This window comes from Sceloporus undulatus, chromosome 2 (genome assembly GCF_019175285.1).
Source record: "Sceloporus undulatus isolate JIND9_A2432 ecotype Alabama chromosome 2, SceUnd_v1.1, whole genome shotgun sequence".
Taxonomy (NCBI): domain Eukaryota; kingdom Metazoa; phylum Chordata; class Lepidosauria; order Squamata; family Phrynosomatidae; genus Sceloporus; species Sceloporus undulatus.
Genome location: NC_056523.1, coordinates 285,671,676 through 285,695,877, shown reverse-complemented (window position 1 = coordinate 285,695,877; position 24,202 = coordinate 285,671,676). Strand labels below are relative to the sequence as shown.

Sequence of the window (24,202 nt, the reverse complement as noted above, 5' to 3'; positions counted from 1 at the left end):
GAAGCCAAAAAAGGGCTGCCAGTTTCACTGCAGAGGTTCTCTAAATGGGTGGCCAATACCATCCGCCTTTGCTACGAACTGGCCAAAAAGCCCCTGCCAGGTCGGGTTAGAGCCCATGCAACTAGGGCGGTAGCCGCATCCTCAGCTTTCTTGACGGGGATTCCCCTTGAGGATTGAAATTTTTGATTGAAATTTTATTTATATACCGCCGTTCCTATGATCACGGCGGTTTACAAAACAAAATGTATGGGAGGAGCCTCTGTCTACAGGCTAGCCCCTGATGGTACTGGGCCAGCCTTCTGTCTCCCTCAGAGGCCGAACGATGACAGTTAGGGAGGGAGGAGCCTCTTTCTTCAGGCTAGCCCCTGATGGTACTGGGATGTGTGTAAGGCTGCTGTCTGGTCCCAGCCATTGACATTCATAAGACATTACAGGCTGGACACCAGGGCCAGACAGGACACAGCCTTTGGGAGGGCAGTGTTACTTTTTACCATGCATTAACCGGTTGCACTGTCAATAAATAACACAGTTGTTTGGTTTACATACTTATTGGTTGTTTGATTTATTGGTTATTGACACTCCCTCCTCCACAGACTACAGCTCGCTAGTCTAAACCCATTTGTGTGGTTCGCAGAGACCACGAAGAAGAACAGGTTGCTCACCTGTAACTGTGTTTCTTCGAGTGGTCATCTGCGAATTCACACAAACCCGCCCATCCATCCCCTCAGTGTCTGCTCATTTGACAACGCTTGTTGCCGCGCTGTTAGCGGCTCATTTGGAACTGAAGAGGAGCGGGCCACCAGGGGCCTTATATATGGGTGGGCGGGGCTACCGCCAAAAAGTTGCAGAAAGATACATCGCTTTCTGCCTGGAGATTCTAGAAGTTTCCGAGGATTGCTGCGCAGGCACAGAATAAACCCATTTGTGTGAATTCGCAGATGACCAGTCGAAGAAACACAGTTACAGGTGAGCAACCTGTTCATCTTATTCTAGGTTCTCTCCAAACCATGTCTTTGTATTTTGCCAAACCTTAATTTAGCATGTTGGAATTTCTCATCATGTGGGCAGATACTACACTCTACAAGAGTATAGTTTTATAGTAAATTATTTTAAAATTGAAATCAGTCTTAAAACCGCATTCATTATACTGTTTGCTATAAAATACTTTACAATATAAAACAAAATTCAACACAGGGGCCTGTTACAGACTGCCAAAATAAAGCTGCTTCGGGTCTCTTTGGAGGTATGCTGTTTAAATGATGCATGCATCCTAAGAATCCGGAAGCTGCACCAAAGCTGTACTCTGGTGCTTAGGAATGGAGTGTGGCTTTAGGTAATAGAATAAATGTGTCTTGTTAAAAGAAGATCATTAATCAGTTATATTTATTTACATCATAGGCTGCTTCCTATAGTTGATATACACAGGCATAAGCCCAATTTAAAGATAGAAACTCAGTCCTAGCACACAAGAACAATCAAATTTATGAACATAGCACATTTTTTATAAGTACTTATTAGTGGAGCTCCCTTTTGGTTTTGTCTCTCTTTTTGAGCTATTATATAGGATTTTGTTATTATTACAATAGCCTTTAGAAACTTTCAAGGACTTCTAAAGCTTAGTGACATTCATTTCTTGACAGTCACTGAAATTATTATTACTAATACTGTTGTTTTGTATGACTCAAGGCAAGATTTGGATATGTACAGTCCAGATGTTTCTTTGAGCCTTGGTTAATAGGACCTTGGCTTCATGCCATGTCTAACAGGTTCCTGCTTAGCCGCATTTTGTTACTTTGCTTACTAAGGATGGCTGACTTTCTCTTTGAAGATTTTTTTTTAAAAAAAATCCTGTTCTGTAACTGCCACCTGTACACATATTTATGTCTGTGGGTGCACTCAGTACAATTTTGTACCCAATATTTTTGCTCCGTAATTTGGTTGAACTGTATTTTACTTTGGTACTATCTGCAAGCTTCCTTTGTTTGATGATTAAATGTAGGGCTCTTGCCTCAGCATTTCTTTTAAAGTATTTGTGGAATAAGTTTAAGCTACCTTAGCTTTTAGTTCCAGAGTTGTTTGTTACATCATTAGTGGCATATCTTTAATGTTATTGCCATTCTGCTGTTTGTCTTCTTGTGAATTTTTAGCTGACCTCTTATACAAAACAAAACAAAACAAAACAAAAGTACCCTGCACCATCCAAGATGCCCAGTTTCTCTCCTCTGTGCACACAACAACATGTAGTTTCTTGTTTCTGATTGTACAAAAACAAAACAAAAAAAAACATGTTCCTATTATTTTCAGTTAGAATAACTGGGCATTGCTCTTCCTCAAATCTCACTCATATTTCCAGTGGGGAAATAGCCATGGATTGTAGCACCCTCTAAACAGCTATGAGAATCAGACTTAAGATCTGATATCTCCAAAAACTTGACAAATTAATTTGGAATATATGTAATGCAGTGTTAGTCTGCTTAATCAAGATGCTAGATAGGTAATATTTGGCAACAATACTTGAGGCTTGATAAGATGCACACACACACACAGAGAGAGAGAGAGAGACTGTAAAGATTTTGGAAATGGCATCCTCTCAAAGCAGATGTTCTTTATCTGTGGGGAGGATGTGTAAAAGAAAAATATTAATTGGAAAGCCTGTGAGAATATAGAATTTCTGTGACTAGTCTTACATTCCCTTGATAATCTTGTTAAATGTGCCAGTCAAATTAGTATATTATACAAAGCTATTTTATCTCATACAATGATTGGAGCAAGATATTGAAGGTCTCATTTATTACTGAGTACTTAAGAAATCTTGCATAATATAGCACTGGAGGGATTAACTAAATTTATAAGATGATGAAATGACCACTTCATATCTTAAACCTTAGTGTTAGGAAGAAGTGGTAGGCTTTAGGTAATAGAATAAATGTGTCTTGTTAAAAGAAGATCATTAATCAGTTATATTTATTTACATCATAGGCTGCTTCCTATAGTTGATATACACAGGCATAAGCCCAATTTACACCTGCATGTTTTCTCTCTTTGGTTGCTGTAATGATCAGAAGTTTCTTTCTTCCTTGTTTTACATGGGATGCTATCTGTCTGATGAAAGGCAGAAACTCTTCCATCCCCACTGTATGTGCAGTCCCCACCGTATATGCAAATCAGTATAAATGGTCTGTTATTGACTTCAAAACGTTTTGTAACCATTCTGGTTAAAATGACAATAACAGTGTAAGGCTAAAGAAAGTGAGACTTTCTAAACCAAAGTTAGGCAACTGTAATGGTAACACTGTTTTGATTATCAATGTCCTATATTACAGGGAGGTATGGGCTGATTAGGTGGGAAAGTATTGCTACCTAAATAATTGTACTGGTAGTTCTACCATAGAAAAGAAAGTCATACATATAACTTACAAAGTGTTCTTTCTGTCCTACAACTGAATGTAATCTCTTATTAGACTACTAGAAGATAAATGTGCCTTTCTATGCCTGTATCTAACCTTGTTTTAAATAACTAAATTGTCTGCTTTAAATTTGTAGACTTGATTCTTCGCTGCCAAAATCATCAGGCAAGCAAGCATCTTCAAAAGGGATTGCTACAGAGGCTGGAAAAAACAGTGGTGATCCTGAAGACCTTTTTGATGATATCTGATCAATCTAGAAGATTATGTCTTACTACAAATTGTTAAATTCCAGTTAATTATCTGTCTATCCAAAGAAAGCATTTCACTTGTGGGGGGTATTTCTACATTAAGATAACATTAAACAATGCTTTATCTTTTTCTAATAAAACCGTTGTGTGTGTGATCCCCCTAGTGGTCAATGTTTTTCACTCAAGACTTTAAAGATTTCAAGAAGTTGATCTGCCTATGGTTGATTTGTGTGAGAGAAGCTGATCTTCCCCCAGGGTTAGGAAGGAAAATTTACCAGACCACCAAAGTGGCAGCAATAAAGCCATGACAGAGATGAAAGCCTGCAGTCCATACCTTCAGGCAGAAAGGTGTCTTATAACCTGTTAAACACTTTCATGGGCGGCAGTAAGATATTTCCCAAATCCAGAATTGTCAAAGCTTCTAATGTGTTTCAGTCTATTATATTTAACGGAAACAGATTATCTCTTTCAAAAATTATGTATGACATTTCTAATAGAAATGATTAAGCCTGATCACTTTCACTGCCCCCATATATATAGAGAGAGAGAGAGTGAGAGAGAGAGAGAGAGACATCAAACTATTTCTATGCTCCTTATGAAGAAATATGCACATTTTGGTAAGTTCTTATCAGAGGTAAACCAAAAGACATTCTCAGTTTGCACTGGCTATATTCAATTGCTACGGTTGTTTCATGCATGAAGGGGACCCTGTTGTGTAGCTGTTAAAAATGTGAGGGGTGGGAAAGTGGTAGAAACCTAATTCATTGCCATGAACTTACTCAATACAGAGAAAATCAAATGCACAACCAAACATTTTTGCCCAAAAAGGCAGAACTGTTAGTTTTACTTTATTCCACATTCTTTCTTTTTCACTCTCACAGCCTTTCTTTCCAGTTTATGGAATCTGGGAAGTTCTTATTACAAAACAAATGAAAATGTTCACCTTCTGATTCCATTTATACTAGGCTTACTGCATTGCTAGAATCTAGAGAATGAAACCCTTTAACGTGGCTAGAATCCTATTTATAAAGGGCAGTCCTGTATTTTTCTTTGAGTGGCTATCCCTTCTATGTTCACTTTAAAGAAAACAAACCATATGAAAGAAGAGAAGGACACTGAAGCTGCTCTTCCACATATAGGAGCAGACTAGGCAGTCACACAGATACTGATCAAAGTTTTCTGCTGTATCGTGAGATGTATAATATTTCCTTTCCATTTCATTGCAGTAATTCTATTGACATTTTATCCAAAGCTATGGCTTCTTTTGTCTGGTCTCTTGGAGATGTTTTTCATCTTCTTTCAGCAGTATGTAAGTGGCTATCCTGCTTTTCACTGAATTCAGAGTAATTTGCTTAACAAATGAAGAGGGTTTTTGTGGTTGTTGCATGATTTTTTTTAAAAAAAAAATCTTCTGAGACATTATGTGCTACAACAAATCCATAACACTCGTAGTGTAGCTCTGTGGATGTGTGACTTTGTAGTCATAATGGCTGTTGCAGAGCACAAGTGCCTTGGGGTAACTTGTAGTAGAAAACAAATTGCAGTTAATGTGTGGGTGATAGATTATTTTCTTTAAAACTGTTAAGTCCTGGTTTATGTGGCCTTCAATTCTAATGGTAGACAAATGTGAAACATACAACAAAAACACTGCAGAGTATCCTCAGCTCCTAAGGCTCCTACAGCCAACATGGAAGAGATGCACAGCACGCTTGTTCACCCTGCAACAGGGTGGGGTAAGGGATGGTTTCATGAAAGGAAAGAGAAAGGGACATTCTCTTCCAGCCACTCATGCTATCCTCAGCTACGCTTAAGGAATCCCAAGGTCCCACAGTCAGGAAATTTCAACAATCCAAATGGGGTATAACTAAGTCATGTGTTACTATGTCTAGATCTGGTTTCTCTATGAACAAGCACTGTTTGTGCATTGGTTTTATCTATGCCAGTGCACTCTGAGGATTTCAAGCAGTTGATCTGCCTATGGCCTCCATGTTCAACGCTGAATCCAGGAGCACCCCCAAAATGTGAATCTGCATTTTCATGGGGAGTATAAACATGCTTAGAGAGTCCCATTTTTCTCCAACAAGTTACTGTTCCTTTCTCTCTCGTGTATGAATTGCAGGGACAATCACAGCCTGCCAGTGTTTAGATTGTGGGTGGGATGGCATAACTGCACTACATGGGAAATGAAATTTAGTTACACAATGATCTCTTTGAAGGCAAGGAAATCCAGCTGTGAGAGCAAGACTGTTTAGTACAATCTGATAGGCAAATATTTCTCTAGATATTAATAAAACTATAGAGAAATTGGCATTTTTTGTGAATTGTTTGTGTAAAACATTCAGTTCTTCTGGCTCAGCCTTAGTCTGTGCGGGTTGCTACTGGGACAAATGGTGTAATTTAAATCTGGGCAGAAGCAAAAGAAATGCCAAAATTAACAAGATTATATTTCCTATATGGAACTCCCATTACAGCAGTCACAAATTTGTGATTCTACATTCTTCATGATCCTCAAATTTCATATATTTGTTTCTCTTGGTTTTTCAAGTTTAACATTTTCTGCCATATTTTATACCACACTGTATTCCATAAACACCTTTCCAGGCTTTGAAGCAGTCATCATCACCCTGTACAAGAAAAAAGGAGCAAAATCGGATTGCTCGAACTACCGAGGTATAACACTGCTCTCCATTGCTGGAAAAATCCTCGCAAGGATACTGCTGAACAGATTAGTTCCTGCCATTGCAGAAGAACTTCTCCCCGAAAGCCAGTGTGGCTTCAGAGCTAATAAGAGCACTACAGACATGGTACAGTGGTACCTCGGGTTATGAAATTAATTCGTTCCGCCGCCGCTTTCGTAACCCGAAAAGCCTTCGCAAGCCGAAAACCCATAGGCGCTAATGGGGAAAAGCCGCGATTTCGTGTGAAATAGCGCCAAAAAGCACCAAAATTTTCTTCGTAACCCGAAATAACCTTCGTAACCCGGAACAGTTATTTCCTATGGGATTTTTTCGTATCCCGGAAATTTCGTAACGTGGGTATTTCGTATCCCGGGGTACCACTGTATTTGCCCTTAGACAACTGCAAGAGAAATGTAGAGAGCAGAACAAAGGACTCTATGTAACATTTGTCGACCTCACCAAAGCCTTTGACACTGTGAGCAGAAAAGGTCTGTGGCAGATCCTGGAACGACTAGGATGCCCCCGCAAATTCCTCAAAATGATCATCCTGCTACATGAAGGCCAGCAAGGTCAAGTCAGATATGGCAACACTCTCTCGGAGCCCTTTCTAATCACTAATGGTGTAAAACAAGGTTGTGTTCTTGCTCCGACTTTATTTACAATCTTCTTCAGCATGATGCTCCAAAGGGCTACGGCAGATCTCAAAGAAGAAGACGGCATTTATATACGCTACCATGCTGATGGTAGCCTGTTTAACTTAAGCCGCCTGAGGGCTCGCACTAAGACTCTAAACTATCTAGTCCGTGAGCTGCTTTTTGCTGACGATGCTGCCCTCGTTGCCCATACGGAAGCAGCTCTGCAGCACCTCACATCTTGTTTTGCAACAGCTGCAGAGCTCTTTGGGCTGGAAGTCAGTCTGAAGAAAATGAAAATTCTCTACCCGCCGGCACCACAGGAAGAACACTACCATCCCCACTTCACCGTAGGCACATCTGTGCTTAAGTCCTTCCAGCAGTTCACCTACCTGGGAAGCATCATCTCCTCAGATGCCAAGATTGATAAAGAGATCGATCACAGACTGGCAAAGGCATATAGCGCATTCGGAAGGCTTCACAAAAGAGTCTGGAGTAACAAACACTTGAGGCGAAGCACAAAAATCAGTGTGTACAGAGCCATTGTACTGTCTATTCTCCTCTATGGGTCTGAAACATGGGTCACCTATCGCCAACACCTACAACTCCTTGAATGCTTTCATCAGCACTGCTTACGCACAATTCTAAATGCACATTGGACTGACTATGTGACGAATGTTGCTGTCCTCGAGCAAGCAGGGATCATCAGCATTGAGGCCATGCTATTGAAGACGCAGCTACGCTGGGCAGGACACGTTTCTAGGATGAAGGACCATCGCCTCCCAAAAATAGTATTCTATGGTGAACTCGCCACGGGTCAGTGTAAGAGGGGCGCCCCAAAGGAGAGATACAAGGGCTCCCTGAAACAACATCTCAGGCTTGGCCAGATAGATCACCAACAATGGTCCTCCCTGGCCTCGCATCGGGAGGCATGGAGACGCACTATCCATGACGCTGCAGCCTTCTTCAAAAGCTCACGCCGAACGAGCCTCGAAGAGAAACGACAACGCAGAAAGAACTGCAACCTGGAAACATCACCCAAGGACCTGTTCATCCCGATTGGCCTTTTTAGTCACCAACGTGCTTTGTTACAAAGCGGCGGGATGCGTCCGTCCTGATCTTCGTTCGCGAAGCAAAGAGAGAGAGAGAGAGAGAGTATTCCATAATGGTTCAACTTCCATAATGAAAAGTATAGAAATATGAATGAAAAACCCTGCTTGTTCTGTAAACACTATGTAATGTACTTTACACAGCAAAAAAGAAAAAAAGATAACAGCTAAGAAGGCAGAGGAGTACATTATACTGGCAAGCTAGGAATATAGAAAGGGATGAAGAATTAACAAATAGATAGGTAGTTTAATGTAATACTTCCTAATGTATATTTACTTGCTTTGAAATATTAAAGGAACAATACACTTTTTAAAAATTTGGATTCAAGTTGGCTGCAAGAGTTGCAACAGATTGGATACAGTCATCCATCTTGCAGCCCCAATAAATCGAGCAGATCATAGGCCAAGATCCAGAGATGTATTGTGGCATACAGTGCCAGTAGACTCAAGGCTTTTGCCCTTTGCTCTGGAATGCACATTTATGATCTGATTTTGGCAAGCTGACATTTAGTGTTCATTTGACATCCCAAACATTTTCATACAAGTCCAGTATAAACTGACTAAATTTTCTCCATGGTGTGGTATGTGGTATCTGATGGTTTGAATCTATTTTGCATGGAACTTGGTGAAACAAAATTTAAAGTTGATAAGTAGGGAACAAAACAGACCAAGAAATATACAACATCCATTAAAAACAGACATCAGTTTAAAAGAACAAACAAGACTTAATAAGACGTCTTGAAAGAGCATAGGAGGAAATGGACTCTCTCTTGTGCATTCTCCCTCTCCCTCTCCTGATGTACTTTCTCTAACTGGGAAGAATGCAGATGGCATAGCAGAGGAACACAGCTATTACCTATTTGTGTGCTTCTTTGAAGGGGGGAGGGTCATCTAATAGCCAGACAATTCACCTCAACCAAGCCCTCTTAGGATCAGCAGTTCTGCATCTTTTGGTCTTTCCGGAGAGCATCTGCACATTTCTGTGGCCTGGAAAAGGTAAGTTGTAATGCTTTAGTCTTTAAACCTCTTTAAAATTGGTGGTGGGCTGAGTAGAATTGTTAACTTCATAGTTACTCAAGCTCTGTCAGAACTAACCACACTGGTCTCCAATGAAAGAACTGGCTCCTCCCATTTATATCACTCTCAACTTACAACATGAGTCCAGGAATGCAACCCTTGCATAAACTGAAGCTAGTTCAAAGGATTATCTGGAACTGTTTCCATCACCTTCATCATTTTCTGCCTATTCCTTTATTTCACAGGATGCATCACTCCTGAAAAGAAAAGCAGGCCTACAACTCTGGACAAATATCAAATGTATCTTTTGATATGAAACCTTCTATGGTTTGGAGTTTTATTGTGTTATCTTATTTCTCATCTCACTTTTCAAAAGCTGCACAGTGACATATAGCAGCTATTTACTAAAACTGCATGTTGTTCAAATACTGCATCTTTTCCATCTGTAAAGCAGAGCACAAGGCACAATCAATTTTAAAAAGCATATATAAAATGTCAATAATTTAGATGCACAAAAACTCGAGTATATGATTTAAAATTTAAAATCATATAGGCACATTTAAATGTATAATTAATGTACTGGACATTTAGCATGTTATCCACCCCTGCTTTCATTTTCACAGGAAAGCCACTGGTATCACAAAGTAGCTATTTATTTTTGTGTAAGCCCAAATGCACTTCTCCTTCAGGGGCTTCTGAAAGCAACTCAACACATTTTGGTTTTGAAACATTCAAATATACAACAAAAAAGTGCCATCGACTGAGTAAGAATCAATTCACAAGTCCATATGGGCTCATTTGAGAAAAATGTTTTTGTCACATTAATCCCCTTGTGAAATATCTGAAGATGTTGGGCTGATACACAAGATTTTTCAGGCAATGAGAACATAAGCTTAGAGATTTCTATATGTATATTAATGCCAAAGATCCTAATATAATATTTGCTATACATTCTAAATAGGATTCAGGCCATCTTTCTTGATTTTGTAGACTAGAAAGAAGAAAAATGTTTTATTTCATAACACAAGAGACCTGCTGAGAAAGAATACAAATTTAAGATGTGATAATTCCATTTCTCCTAAGCCCAATGGATCATTTTTGTAAATACAATAGCATTGCACGAATGAGAGGGATTTTCAACAAGAAGGAAGCATTCTCGAAACTCAGTTTATAGAGAAGGGATGTCCTGAGAGGCTGGCTGGAGAAAACAGACAACGGACAACTGCCAAGTCACAGGATGTTCTCTTGAGAAATAAGGAAAGGGTTGAGAACAACCAATAAATTGTACTCTTGTATTCTGTTATGTATCTAGTGGTCCACAGAATAGTATTAGAAGATACTTTGAGTCTCTAACAAGATATTCGATGCAAAAACGATCCTCCGATTTCTTTTAAAAATAAAAGAAATTGAAAACTGATTTTTTAAATATTTATTTATTTATTTATTTGAAGCATATCTCTGTTACCTCTCAAACTGCCAGAGACCCTGAGGTGAGGAACAACAAATAAGAACATTTAGGAAATGAAATAGACAAATAAGAACATTTTAAATTAGTTTTAAAATCACAGACAATTAAAACAGCCCAAGCAGCTAACCTTGGTTTTAAGATCAAATGACATTATTATTATTATTATTATTATTATTATTATTATTATTATTAACCTTTATTTATAAAGCGCTGTAAATTTACACAGCGCTGTACATACAATCTTTTTAATTAGACGGTTCCCTGCCCTCAGGCTTACAATCTAAAAAGACATGACATAAAAGGAGAAGGGAAAGGTGGTGGGGGTAGTAGGCTAATACATATAAAGTACATAGCAATACAGGAAATGGTTCGATAAAACAGGCATCAAAAGAATATCAAATAGCAAGCGACAATTATGCAATGCCTGGGAATGCTTCTCTGAACAGGATGGTCTTCAACTCTGTTTTGAAGCTGGTTAAAGAAGTGATGGCTCTTGCTTGTGGGGGAAGAAGGTTCCAGGAGTGAGGGGCAGCAAGTGAAAAGGGGCAAATCCGAGATGGGGCAGAGGAAATCCTGGGACAGCAGACCTTGACTACCAGAACGGAGAGCCCTGGTGGGAAGGTGAGGAGAAAGAAGGTCTGATAAGTAAGGAGGGGCCAGCCTATGGAGGGCTTTAAACGTTGACGGCAGGAGCTTGTACTGAATACGGAAAAGGAAAAACAAAACAAAACAACACAGTGAGCTGCCTGCCAGAAACTCACAAGGGATGTGTTAGAAGCAAAGAGGCATCAACTTTAGTAAAGTGATTAGTGAGAGATGGGATCAGGGGTTCTCAACCTTTTTGACTCGCTGAGCCCTTATTTCTATGATGGAGCCCCTCAGAGGCCTACCCTATGTCTTACTAGTTAATGGTTTTAGGAGTACAGTGGTGCCTCGGGTTACGAAATTAATTCGTAACGCGGCCGCTTTCGTAACCCGAAAAGCCTTCGTAAGCCGAATTGCCATAGGCGCTAATGGGGAAAAGCCGCGATTCCGTGCGAAAAAGCCGAAAAAAGCACCAAAAGTTTTTTCGTAACCCGAAAAAACATTCGTAACCCGGAACAATGATTCCCTATGGGATTTTTTCGTATCCCGAAAATTTCGTAACCTGGGTATTTCGTATCCCGAGGTACCACTGTACACTTGTTCCTCCACATTTGCGGCTTGACTTTTGTGGTTTTGATTATTGATGGATTTTATTAATATGTTCTCTCTAGAAATCTCTAGGTCCTCCAGCACAACTCTATGGTCAATTTTAACCAAAGGTCACACTGAAGGAGCTAGACATTCCTAGAGATAACACTCCACTAGGCCTTTGTAGCTCCTCCAGCGCAATTCTATGGTCAATGTTTGGCAGATGTTGACCACAGTGTTGCACTGGGAGACCTAGAGATTCCTCAGGTAAAAACATAGTATTTTTGTTATTTGCAGTCCTGTGCCCCAGCCCCAGTGAATGTGGAGGGACAAGTGTATATATAAGAATATATTCTTATTCTATAATTTCATTCAATTTTTATTTCTTTCATTTTCCTGGAATGGCTGTAGAGCACCTGGGCAGTGCACATGGAGCCCTAAGGGCTCCTCAGAGCACAGGTCGGGAACTCCTGGGCCAGATGATGCCCTTTACTTTCACCCCTCTGTATCTTTCTTTGGTCTGTGTGCTCAAAGTGCTCAAGAAATTATTTTCTTTGTTCTTCTTCATGGTCTTTGTGACCCAATCAAATGGGTTATCCTGCACCCGATCACTGGCTCTTTCAGATCATTCTATAACATTCTGAAGAGTTTTGGTGGTAGGCCCACTCATCCCCAGCAGCCCTATACAAGAGGCTTCCAGCCCAAATCTGTCAGTTTCCTTTTATCCACCACTGCAGCTGCCTTGTCAGAAACAGGTTTTGTATACTCAAATTGGAAAACATCTTCTGAAAATTGATAATCATCTTGGGCTTTGTAGCCCTTGTGGATTTCTTGGTACCACTACCTTCTTTTAAGATGTGTGTCAGAGCTGGTGTTAAGATTCCAAGCCAAGATGGGCATTTGGGATACCTTCAGTGTTTGGGCAAGATCAGTGTTGTTTTCCCATGTGCGCACTGTGTGACGCTGTGACCAGATGCAACAAAAATTGCCACCTTAAAGCTCTTCTGTACAAGGACGTCCTGAAGCCACAAGAGCCTAGACTTTGTCAGCTTTCTCCTTCGAGAGACAAAGTAGACACTCGCCATCAATCCTTGGCTTCAACAAAGTCAACAAGTATGGAGAAGGTAGCCTTGGTTTTGACAGATGTTAGTTCCTCTAAATGAAAGGCCACAAGTACCTTGATGGAGACCATCTTTATACCCACTAAGATGGCTAGATATGGTACTGGAGACAAGTCATTTCATCATCTATTGACCCATGGCAGGACTATCAAGGTTGAAATACAAAAGCACAAGCATAAGAAGAAGAAGAAATTCTCTTTCCCTTGACCCTCTTCTTCAAATTTGACTGAAGCTATAGTTGTACCTGAGCCACACTCTCGATGAGGTTTTCAGTACGGAACAGGCATATCCATGGGCGGAGGTAGTAAATACCTCCAAATTGTCATGGATGGATCATTCCCTTGTCAAGGTTGGTCTAAAGGTCACCATTCAACCCCTTGGGTTGAATGGTGGCCTTTAGAATGGCCTTTAGAACGGTCCGCCCTCAAAAGCTGATGGAACCTGCCAGATTCCAGGAAACTCTAGAGGGTTTAATGGAGAGTAATGCCGGTGATTCTGTTGAGGTCCTGGTTAACACCTGGAATACAGATCTCACCAGGGCCATAGACACAATAGCTCCTAAACTTCCTTTCCAACCCGCTTCAAATAGGCAACCATGGTACACGAAAGATCTCAGAGAAATGAAGCGGGCCAGACAACAACTAGAGTGCTGCTGGCAGAGGACTTGACTGTTATCTGACAGAACACTTTACAAGAACTTTCTTCATTCCTATAAAGTGGCAATGGATGCAGTGAAGAATTCTTTCTACTCTGCATCCATTGCATCTGTGAAGTCACATCCAGCAGAACTGTTCAAGGTAGTTAGGGAATTAATGCAACCCAGAACCCATTGTTAGAACCTACGGTACCCTGCTGTGATACCTCAAACAACCACTTCGCAGATAAAATCTCTCAGATAAGAGCAGACTTAGATTCAAGCATTATAGCAGAAGTAGTTAAGAGAGATATCCAGCAACTCTGCTTATGTTGTTAAACTAGATCAGTTCGAGTCAGTAAGTACTGATGACGTGGATAAGCTCCTTGGTTGCGTAAGAAAAATGACTTGCTCTCTCGACCCTTGCCCATTGTGGCTGGCCATCCAGGGGGTGAGGAATAATCAGGATGCTCATATGTTATATAATAAATGCATCCTTCAGAGAAGGCTACTTGCCATCTTGTCTGAAAAAAGCGGTGGTCAAATGTTGATGGTTTCAGTTTTTGCAGGTGTTTGTGTTTAAATGTTTCATAATTAATATATTCAAACATAATTAATATATTCATGCAGTCTTTCATGCTGGCTATGCATGATTAGAGGAGGGGAGATTTTGTTGTTGTTTTGTGCCTTCAGGCCATTTCTGACTTATGGCAACCGAAAGGTAAATTTATCATGGGGTTTCCTTGACAAGGTTTGTTCAGAAGGGGTTTGCCATTGCCATCCTCTGAGGTTGAGAGTGTGTGAGTTGCCCAAGGCAGCAAATTATTTAGGTGTGCTTACCCCACATAGTAGGTACACATATTGTATGCATATGCACTAGGTGGTGTTTTGGTTGATCAGACTCAAATTAAGTAGGTATATTTGAAATAGTTTACAGTTTATATAAGTAAGAATGTGATCTGTAGAGTTCAGGATTTTTTTTAATGGAGATTCAGGATTGCAGTATTTGCTGGAAAAGGAGAAAAATATATGTTTTTACTCTGCTGGAAAACTGATTCTCTCTTTAAAAGGGTTCCTTTTGAGCACAACCTGTTTATGGTATTGTATTCATGTTTATACTTATGTTCTGTGTATATTTCTTCATATTGTATTTTATGTTCTGTGTTTATTTTGGCATTTTGTGTTGGTATTAAAAAGCAACCAAATAAAAAATATTGTTTAAAAAAAGCCAGGTCTAAGAAACAAGTGGGTACACATTTGAATAATCTCAAGAATGGAAGGGAAGGGTTTATTTTGATGCATGGATCCCATAATGATGACTTGAGGAATAAGAAAAATGTTAATAATATGAACGATTCTGGAAACTAGGAGTTTGGCCCCAGGAGGGTTAAAAAAGAAGTTACTTTCTCCTTTTATTGTGATTATGTTTTCTTATTATTCTGTAAATGGAAAGTAGTGATTGTTTCTGGAAATCAAAGAGAAGGAGGAAGTACTCTGGTACTTGGGCTCTGATCTGGGCCCACAACAAACTCCAACTCCCAGAATTCCATAACAAAGAGCCAGACAAAGAGTTAAAGCGGTTCCAAACCAGGTTATTTCTCCAGTGTGGATGCAGCCACAGATATAAACAGATACAGATAGTGTAGATATGAAGATGCAACACTAGGGATCTGGTTTGCTTTGTGAGAGACTCTAAGTGCAGATGGATTTATTTTTTAGTTTTAAGTAATGTTGATGATTTCAGTTTTTGCAGGTGTTTCTGTTTAAATGTTTCATAATTAATATATTCAGACAGTCTTTTTGTTGGTTGTATTGTCTCTGGGGTGTGTGTGTGTGTGTGTGTGTGTTTAAACTATAATGTGTTACAGCCTCTGAAGAAAGAGAACTGTGAAATGTTGGGCCTGCACAAAACTAAACAGGCACTTGGTGATTTTATGTCACTTGTGATTTTCTGCATTTGCTGTGCCTTCCTATTTCTGGTGGTATCATTTCCCAAGAAATCCTGACAAAAAGCAGAAAGTGTAGAATGTCAAGAATCTAGCTTGCCTTTGAGTGTCTTCTTATATGTATGTTATATTCAATGATCTTAAATAGGTCCTGTATGGGAAACCCAATAGTTGTCTGTTCACTTATCTTTTGTATACTATTTTACAGAAAACAGTCCTTTGTTTGGAGGGCAGGTTAGTCCAAGTTTGCTGTAACAACAAAGAACCACTAAGAAAGGCGAGTAGAGGTCTGACATTGTTCATCATGTCTCAGCACCTGGACAGTATACTGCACAGCGTGAACACACCTGGATATTATCTTTTTGATTATAATGAGAAGTATTGTGTTTCTTTTTTTAGTTCTTGCTAAATATGCATCTGTAGACATATACCAGTAAATCCATATCCTATGCAGTTATGTGGTGTGTATGTGTATGTAGGTGAAGGATTGTCTCCTTTTTGCCAATATGTAATAGGCCAGCCTCATGTTTTCTCCCTTTTGCTCTGCTGAGTGCATGTCCTCCTTTCAAAGCTTGGTCCACAAATGTTTGATCAGAATATTAGAAGGGAGGGGAGTGTTTTTGTTTTAATATGTAGACCTTTTCATAATGCTAATTATCCTAGTGTTAATCTCTTATGCAAAGTGCTCTGTGTACAAAGTGATGTCAGGAGATTTTTATGCTATTTAATTAAAGAGCAGCTGAAAATCCTGTCGTTTCTGCATATGGTTCTGATTATGTCGGCTGAGCATGAATCCTGTATTGGATCAAAGCTTTTGCCCTTGTTTTTCCCTCTAGCCTTGCGTTTCCATTTTCTCTCCTGCTAAGCTTATACAATGTTCTCTTTCATTTAACAAGACGATTAAAGTGTAGTTTTAAATATTAGTTTTATTTTAACAGTAACCTGGAGGTACTATTCAACAGGGCAAAGGTAGTGTTAAAAATGATGTCTGGGTTAGTGAAAGCAGTCATTCTGAAAGACCAAGCAGGAGGATGGAAAATTATCTGTAAATGATTGCAAGTTAGGTTTTTTAGAGATTTACTCAGAACTTGAAAGGAATGACATGAAAATAAACCACACTAGCTATAATTCTACTCATGAGAAGATGCTGGAGAGGGGAGGAAAACAGCTTTGGCTGGTGCATTGAGGAAGGTCAGCTGTTTGGATGTTGTTCTGGTCTAGCTGAAACAAGGGGGGAAAGACTGTCATATGTGTGTGTGTGTGTGTGTGAAAGAAATGAAACAGATCTAGATTATGAAGTAATCTTGTTCATCCTGTTGCTGATACTTTCAGCAGAATTGGCTGGTGCAGAAAGAATGCACTGGATTGTAACATGGTCTCCTGGATATTAGCCACAATATTGAAGCAAACTCCAGGTCAATGATGGCTGTAATTATGGCCAGTGTTCTTGACCTTCACTTCCAGTAAACCCCAGCCAGCACAGCAAATCATAAAAAATTGTGGGAGTTGCAGTCTGAAATACTGTGAAGGCCTCAGGTCTCAACCCCAGTTTTATGTGTGCCCAAGTGCTTCTATGGACTAGTGGACTTTTCCTTTAAACCAGCCTTTCCCAACTTGGCACATTCCAAATGTGTACGATTAGGACTCCCACCTGCAACAGCCAGTTTGTTCGGTGGTTGAGGAGGGTGGGAGTTGTACCCCAACATATCTAGAGAGTATTGTGTTGGAGGGAAGCTGGTTTAAACTAGGTACACGTTTATATTTTACATCTGCAATCAAAACCTACACTTGAACATGGTCCTGGATTGCTCATCTTTTAAAAATGTGTCATTAGCACAGCTTTGAAGAGTCATGTTTTTATTATAACTTCCAGACCCCCCAAGCCATCATGACTTGGCCATGCTGGCTGTGAGATTTGGGAACTATAAACCAAAGGACTCATTTCTCTAAACTCTACCTACTAGCAATTGTTTTGGAAGGCTACAGAGTGGGTATGATTTGACTAAAGTGAGAGATTGAAATTTTTTATAATGTACTCTTGTTCCCCTTTCCTCTATAATTTGAGCATTTCCCTGTACAGGACATAGCTTTGTGCCCACTTGAGCACTGACCACGAGCCATCAACATTGGTTCAGCACAACTCCTCTGTTACCCTGCTTCACTTCTGTTGTTCAGCCTATAAAGAAAGGGGAGAAAATAATTCTACCGAGCAACTTCAATCACAATACAGCTTCTCCTTGAGTAACTGAAACTGCCGTTCTGAACCCTCACTGCAAAAAACATTATTCCAGTGTCTAATACCAAAACATTTGATGCTTAAAAATAGACAGATGTGCGAGTTCATGTTTTATGGTGGCCTATGTGAATTTCAGGTAGCACCTGCTTCATTTGGAGAAATTTTGGCCTAAATTCAAGATAGTATTACATTGTAATCTGAGATCAGTGTAAAATTTAAACATGTTAATCTGTGATATGGCTCAGCCCTAGATCTTGTTTGAATGCTAGGATCTCAGCTATTCTATATTTGAATTAGTTTATTTGTCTAATAAATCAGGAATTCCTTTAATATAGGAGCTTGATCAAATGCAGTCCTCCTGGTTGTATTGGACTGCAGCTCCCAACATTCTTAACTGCTAGCTATTCTGAGAACTGCAGTCCAACATCAGGAGGGCTTTACTTTGCCACCCCTGCTTTCAACTTAGTATATTTTAACTTAACCAGTGAGTAGCTTCAAGAAGTCAGTGTATTTCTAGAAACAGGAAAGATGTTTCCAGGAAAGCCTGAGCTCTGGTTCCTCTAAATTTTAGAAATTAAATCCTGAGTGTTTGGTGATGACTGCTTTGGTTGCCTAGCAATGTCATCACCACAGTGATATCCCTTTCTCTCTGACCCAGCAAAATGAACAGTCTCAGCTGAGAAGCAGCAGAGAAAGCATGAGATGAATATCCAGGCCCTGAACATGTTCAAAAAGATGAGGCAAGGTGCCAGAGGAGAGGCACTTGGTCATTCCTTAATTCCAGCTTTCTATGGAAAAAATCTGATGGAGTACTGCTCATTACAAAATCACAGGCAGAATTGGCACCTTTGAGACAGATTTATTTATTTTATAAATCCTTCAAGCATCTTCCATCTCTTTTTATACCGAAACAGATTAACACAGCTACCTCTTTGAGATCATAGGCAGAGTGTCCAAAGGTCTCAAGTCAACATATGCCTAAGGTTGTCATACACATCCTGGGTGTTCCCTCAACAATAAGTTAAATTTAGTGTTGTATTAGTCCAAGTTCACTAGTGCAATTAAGTTGTCTTGGTCTTTTTTTCATCCTCTTGCTGCACAACCCTCTGCAATGCCAGAAAATCTGTTCTGGAAAGGTAGATCGGGAAGGGGGGGCATATGAGAGGAGAAGAAATTATCCCTTCCAGTTCTGCTACAGAAGCTGTTTCATCTGCCAAATGACACAGTTTGATCTAACTAGATGTCAGAAAAGTTACTTTTTAGATTGCAGCTCCCTGAATCCCTTCACAAGAATGGCCAGTGAGGGCTTCTGTTTATCAGAAGGAGTTTACAGTGGAAGGTGTGGTTGTATTCTTGTCTTGTTCTGCACTGTAGAGTTGGACATGGTGGAAGAAGAATGTTGGATTAGGTATACCATTAGTACGATCCATTGTGATTCTTCCTGAGTTCTTATGAGCTGCCAGTGGTGTAGCGTAAAATTTTGATATTTGAAGTACAGATGTTCATAAGGATAACTGCAAGGAAAATCCAGTGTTACACTCCTAGTTTGAAGCATATAGTTTGCCTTTCTGTTGTTTATATCCAAAGGACCAAACTGCATATATAAAACTCCATGGCAAAACATATATACATAATAGAGATAGTTTCTTAAAATCTCATCATTAGGTTGATGGGCATGATTTCAATCCTATACACAGTAAAGTAGGAGTAAGTTCCATTCAACTCAGTGATACTTACTTTGATTGCTTAGGTTCAATGTGTAAAACACAGAGTATTAACAAAAGACCATTGGCTAGCTGAAATGCAACCTTTGAATTAAAAATGGAGACAATTTTGCAGGGATGTGTTACCATTTAAAGTAAATCAGGAATTCCATCAAAGAAAAAAGTATTTAGCCTTTACTTGTCTGACATACCTTCTACTGCTATTGTTTCTTCTGTGTGCCTTCAAGTTACTTCCAACTTATGGCAACCCTAAGATGAACCTATCATAGGGTTTTATTGGTAAGTATTTCAAAGGGGGTTTGCCATTGCCATCCTCTGATGCTGAGAAAGTGTGACTTGCCCAAGGTCACCCAGTGACCACATAGCCGAGCTGGGGTTCAAACCCTGGTTTCTATAGTCCAACGCTCAAGGTACCGTGCCACATTGGATCCCTTCTGCAATTCTGCCATAAAAGTAATAGAAAATCTTGAAAGCTTCATTATCATTGCATTTGGGACAGCAAGGAGAGTCCCCAAATGAAAAATATTTTAGAGGTACAATCCTGTTTTTGTCTTCCTCTATCCCACTTTGAGCTACTAAACTGCTTTTAACACACACACACACACACACACACACACACACACACACACACGAGTCTGGGAAAGGCTAAAACAACTTTTTGTTCCAATGAGTCCTGGAAGCTGCTGCTGTTGGAACTAAATAGGAAAGAAATCCATAGGTTTGTGCACACAGCAGCCCTGGATGTTTCTGCCCTGCCAGTATAATGTGGTTCCAGAAAATGAGTGCAACCGAGATGTTCAAACTCAGCAACATTTTAGATACGTTAATCAGTGGTGATTTATAGAGATAATGGTGCAGCGAATTTCTCTTACACTTGGAGGGCCCTGGAAATCCATGGCAAATTGGCAGTCCTCCAAATAATGAATCAGGTTAAGTGTGTTCCTTCTTCTCATTTGACTTTGGGAAGCCATCAGGCAAGGTGAGAATGATTCTGATTTATGAGGACAACTCAGCCATGAGTTGCAGCATAAGCAGGTTTGCTTTCGGTTTGTTCTTGACATACATTTCACTGACAGAGCTGCAACATGGAAATCTTGTTTATACACTCTTAACTGTGACATACATATCTGACAACAGCAACTTTCCTACACCATCTGATACCTTTCACATTACAGTGGTACCCCGGGATACGAATGCGCCGCCTTACGAAATTTCCGGGTTCCGAAAAAAATCCATTGAAAAAAACTGTTCCGGGTTACGAAGGTTATTTCGGGTTACGAAAAAATTTTTGGTGCTTTTCGGCGCTTTTTCGCACAAAATCGCGGCTTTCGCTATTAGCGCCTATGGCTTTTTCGGCTTATGAAGATTTTCAGGTTATGAACGCGGCGGCGGAACGAATTAAATTCGTAACCCGGGGTACCACTGTATATTAGGAAAAAATGTAATGAAAACATGAATGAAAAGATAGATTGACAGATGGCTTAATGCAATTAAAAGGTGCCAAAAGCTAATCTTTCTTACAGAATAAAAAACTGAATAATAATCCAAATAAAAGATGGCAAAAGATAATTTTCTTGCAGAATAAAATCCAGAACAAAAGGTGACATATGATCCTCTTTCTTGCACAATAGCACCTCCACCTGATTTACTAGACAATAGCCATTTCCTTCCCTTACGTATTTTGATGTGTAAGGACAACATGGCTAGAAGCTACAGACTTTGGAGCAGTAATAGAATCATATGGGCCCAAACAGACAGACCAAAATAAAGCTGCTTCGGGTTACTTTGGAAGTATGCTGTTTAAATGCTGCATGTGTCATAAGAGGCCGGAAGCCGCACCAAAGAAACGCTCCTGTCCTAAGGATCAGAGCACAGCTTTGGCACAGCTTATGGCCTTTTAAGATGTGTGTGTCATTTAAACCGCATACTTCCTTTTTTAAATTTTTTTAAATTTTATTACAAATATTACAAATATAACAAATATAACGTTCACCCCTACCCCTCACCCAATCCACCAACCCAAAACAACATTGCAGCATCCCATTCCCTATACATACTCTGTGTGTGTGTGTGTGTGTGTGTGTGTGTATACTCCCCACCCCCACCCTCACCACCCCCTCCAATCACCAAATACAGACTGTCAAAATACCATTCTTACATCCACATCTAATAGTTACCTCTGCCCCATCACCTAACATACATCTCGACCTGTACTTATACATCCTAAGACTTCCATCCTCTTTGTTTAATTTGTGATATTCTTGTATCTCTCATATATGTTTTATTTGATTTATCTTGTATTAAGATTCCTTTAACCACACAACTTATCCGTCATTGTTATATCCTACATATTTCCTGTCTTTTTACTTTCTCTTCATTGCGAATTCTAAGCTTCTACAGCAGATATCCAACTTACATTTTGTTTACAAATCAATAATATAGCCTATCAAATTAGTTTACCAATATCAATATTTTACAATATAATTTCTTTACATTGTTTTCTCATATATTCGATTACTAGATACCATTCTTCATTAATTTCCCCCTCAATATTCACCATGGATCTATCCCTTACTAACTGTGTTAATTTGTCCATTTCTATAATCTCCATCAGTTTTACCATCCAATCTTCCTTTTTTGGAATGTCTTTTGTTTTCCATTTCTGAGCTAGTAAGATTCTTGTTATTGCTGTCATATAAAATAATTGATTTCCAAATTTTATTTCAATTTCACTATCAAAAAGTCCTAATAGAAAACTTTCCAGTTTTAGTTCTAATTTGATATGTAATATTTCACATATTAGATCTTTGATTTGTTTCCAATAGTTATTTATTTTTTTGCAGCTCCACCAGCAGTGGATAAACGTCCCAGTTGTACCTCCACATTTCCAGCATTGGTTGTTTTTGTTTTTATATATTGTAGCTAATCTCTCCAGTGTTAAATACCATTGATAGAACATTTTAAACCAGTTTTCTTTTATATTTTGTGATGCAGTATGTTTTAATCCTTTGTTCCACATATATTCCCATTGATCCAAATGTATGTTGTGACCTACATATTTTGCCCATTTAATCATGGTGTCTTTGACAACTTCTCCCTCCATTTCCAATTCTAATAATTTTGTGTATATTTTCCCAATTGCCCTTTCTTGATTGTTAGTTAATAATGTCTCTAATTCTGTCTTGTTTTCCTCATCCCCAATTTCTTTTAGGTCTTTCATTGTTCTTTCATATATCCTTCTGTATGCATACCACCCCATATCAAATCCCAATTGTTCCAATTCTAATTGAGATTTTATTGTTATTTTACCCATATTCTTTTTTGTCAATTCACTGCATTTGAACCATTTTTCTCTTCTGATCATTTCCTTTCTATATATAGCCTCATGGGGTGACAGCCACATAGGAAGTTTACTAATAATATGCCTTTTATATTTATTCCAAACTAATAATAATAAATAAATTCCTTCTTAAGCAATGGTTATTAATGATTTTGTTGACTTTTTCTCTGCCGTACATTAGGTAAGCATGGAATCCGTAACTAAGCCCTTCTCCTTCTAGTTCTGGTAATCTTCTCTCCTCTAAGCTCATCCACTTCTTTATCCAAATGAGACTACATGCATCTGAATATGGTTGAAGATTTGGTAGACCCAAACCCCCTCTTTCTTTGGCATCTTGCAACAATTTTAGTCGGATTCTTGGTCTTTTGTTCTGCCATATAAAGTGAGATATGTCTCTTTCCCAAATTGAAAAGGGTTTCCTCGAATTAATAATAGGAATAATCTGAAACAAGAAAAGAATTCTTGGAAGGACGGACATTTTTATTGTAGCTATTCTACCCAGAAAGGATAATTGTAATTTATTCCAATTCAATAGGTCTTTTTAAATCTTTACCCACAATTTAGAATAGTTATTTTCAAATAACTCATTGGTTTTTTTCGATAACCATATTCCCAAATATTTTACTTTTTCCTTAATTTTAATTCCCGATTTTTGTTCCAACCAGTTCTCTTCTTCTTTTCCCACATTTTTTGTTAAAATTGCGGATTTGTTTTTGTTAATTTTACATCCCGAAAATGTTCCAAATTCATCAATTATATCCAATAAAGTATTTATACTGTTTTGTGGTTCGTCCAAATTTATCACCACGTCATCTGCAAATGCACAGATTTTATATTCAAATTGTTTAATTTTCACTCCTTTAATCGTATCGTTACTTTTTATCCTATTCATCATGATTTCCATTATTAACAGGAAGAGAAGTGGTGACAGAGGACATCCCTGTCTTGTACCCCTTTCAATCGTAACTGGTTTTGATAACTCTCCATTGATATTAATTCTTGCTTTTTGTGTCGTATAAATTTGCAAGATCCATTTTCTAAAATTTGGTCCACAATTAATATTTTCCATAGTTTCTGACAATGCTATCCAATTGACCGAGTCAAAGGCTTTCTCCATGTCCACAAACAACAAACCTAATTTTCTATCGATCTGCCTTTCATAATATTCCAAAATGTTTAATATATATCTAATATTATTCCTCATGAAGCAGATTTATTTTGGCCTGTCTGTTCAGGCCCATATATGTATCTGTACCAAGAGTGGTGCCATCTCACAAAGCTGTAAAGTACTCACTACATATAAATGGATAGCCAGGTATTTCGTACATGTTCATATGCATTTGGGAATGTAGGGCAGAATCCTACAGTGTCATTCTGCTGAAAGAAGTGCTTTTATGTTAAATGAGGAGGAAGCTAAATCTTCCTCTCCCCTGCAACCTCCCAATTAACCCTCAAAACCTACCCCAGAA

General features: G+C 39.0%; 2 protein-coding genes across 4 annotated transcripts in view; one reads left to right on the top strand and one right to left on the bottom strand.

Annotated features, from left to right (window-relative positions):
* XRCC4 (X-ray repair cross complementing 4) overlaps window positions 1-4,011 on the top strand; it is a 132,370-nt gene extending 128,359 nt beyond the window's left edge. The window contains exon 8 of one of the 3 annotated variants that reach the window (XR_006102086.1): window positions 3,544-3,673. Coding sequence is in view for 2 of the 3 variants with exons in the window: in XM_042450922.1 (XP_042306856.1) it covers window positions 3,544-3,692 (149 nt within the window). In the remaining variant the exon portion in view is untranslated. Of the gene's footprint in view, window positions 1-3,543 lie in introns of all 3 variants that reach the window. The other 2 variants (XM_042450922.1, XM_042450920.1) reach the window with 2 other exon arrangements.
* Window positions 1-24,202, bottom strand: part of TMEM167A (transmembrane protein 167A) — a 257,207-nt gene that overhangs the window by 155,305 nt on the left and 77,700 nt on the right. The gene's annotated exons all lie outside the window — the stretch shown is intronic.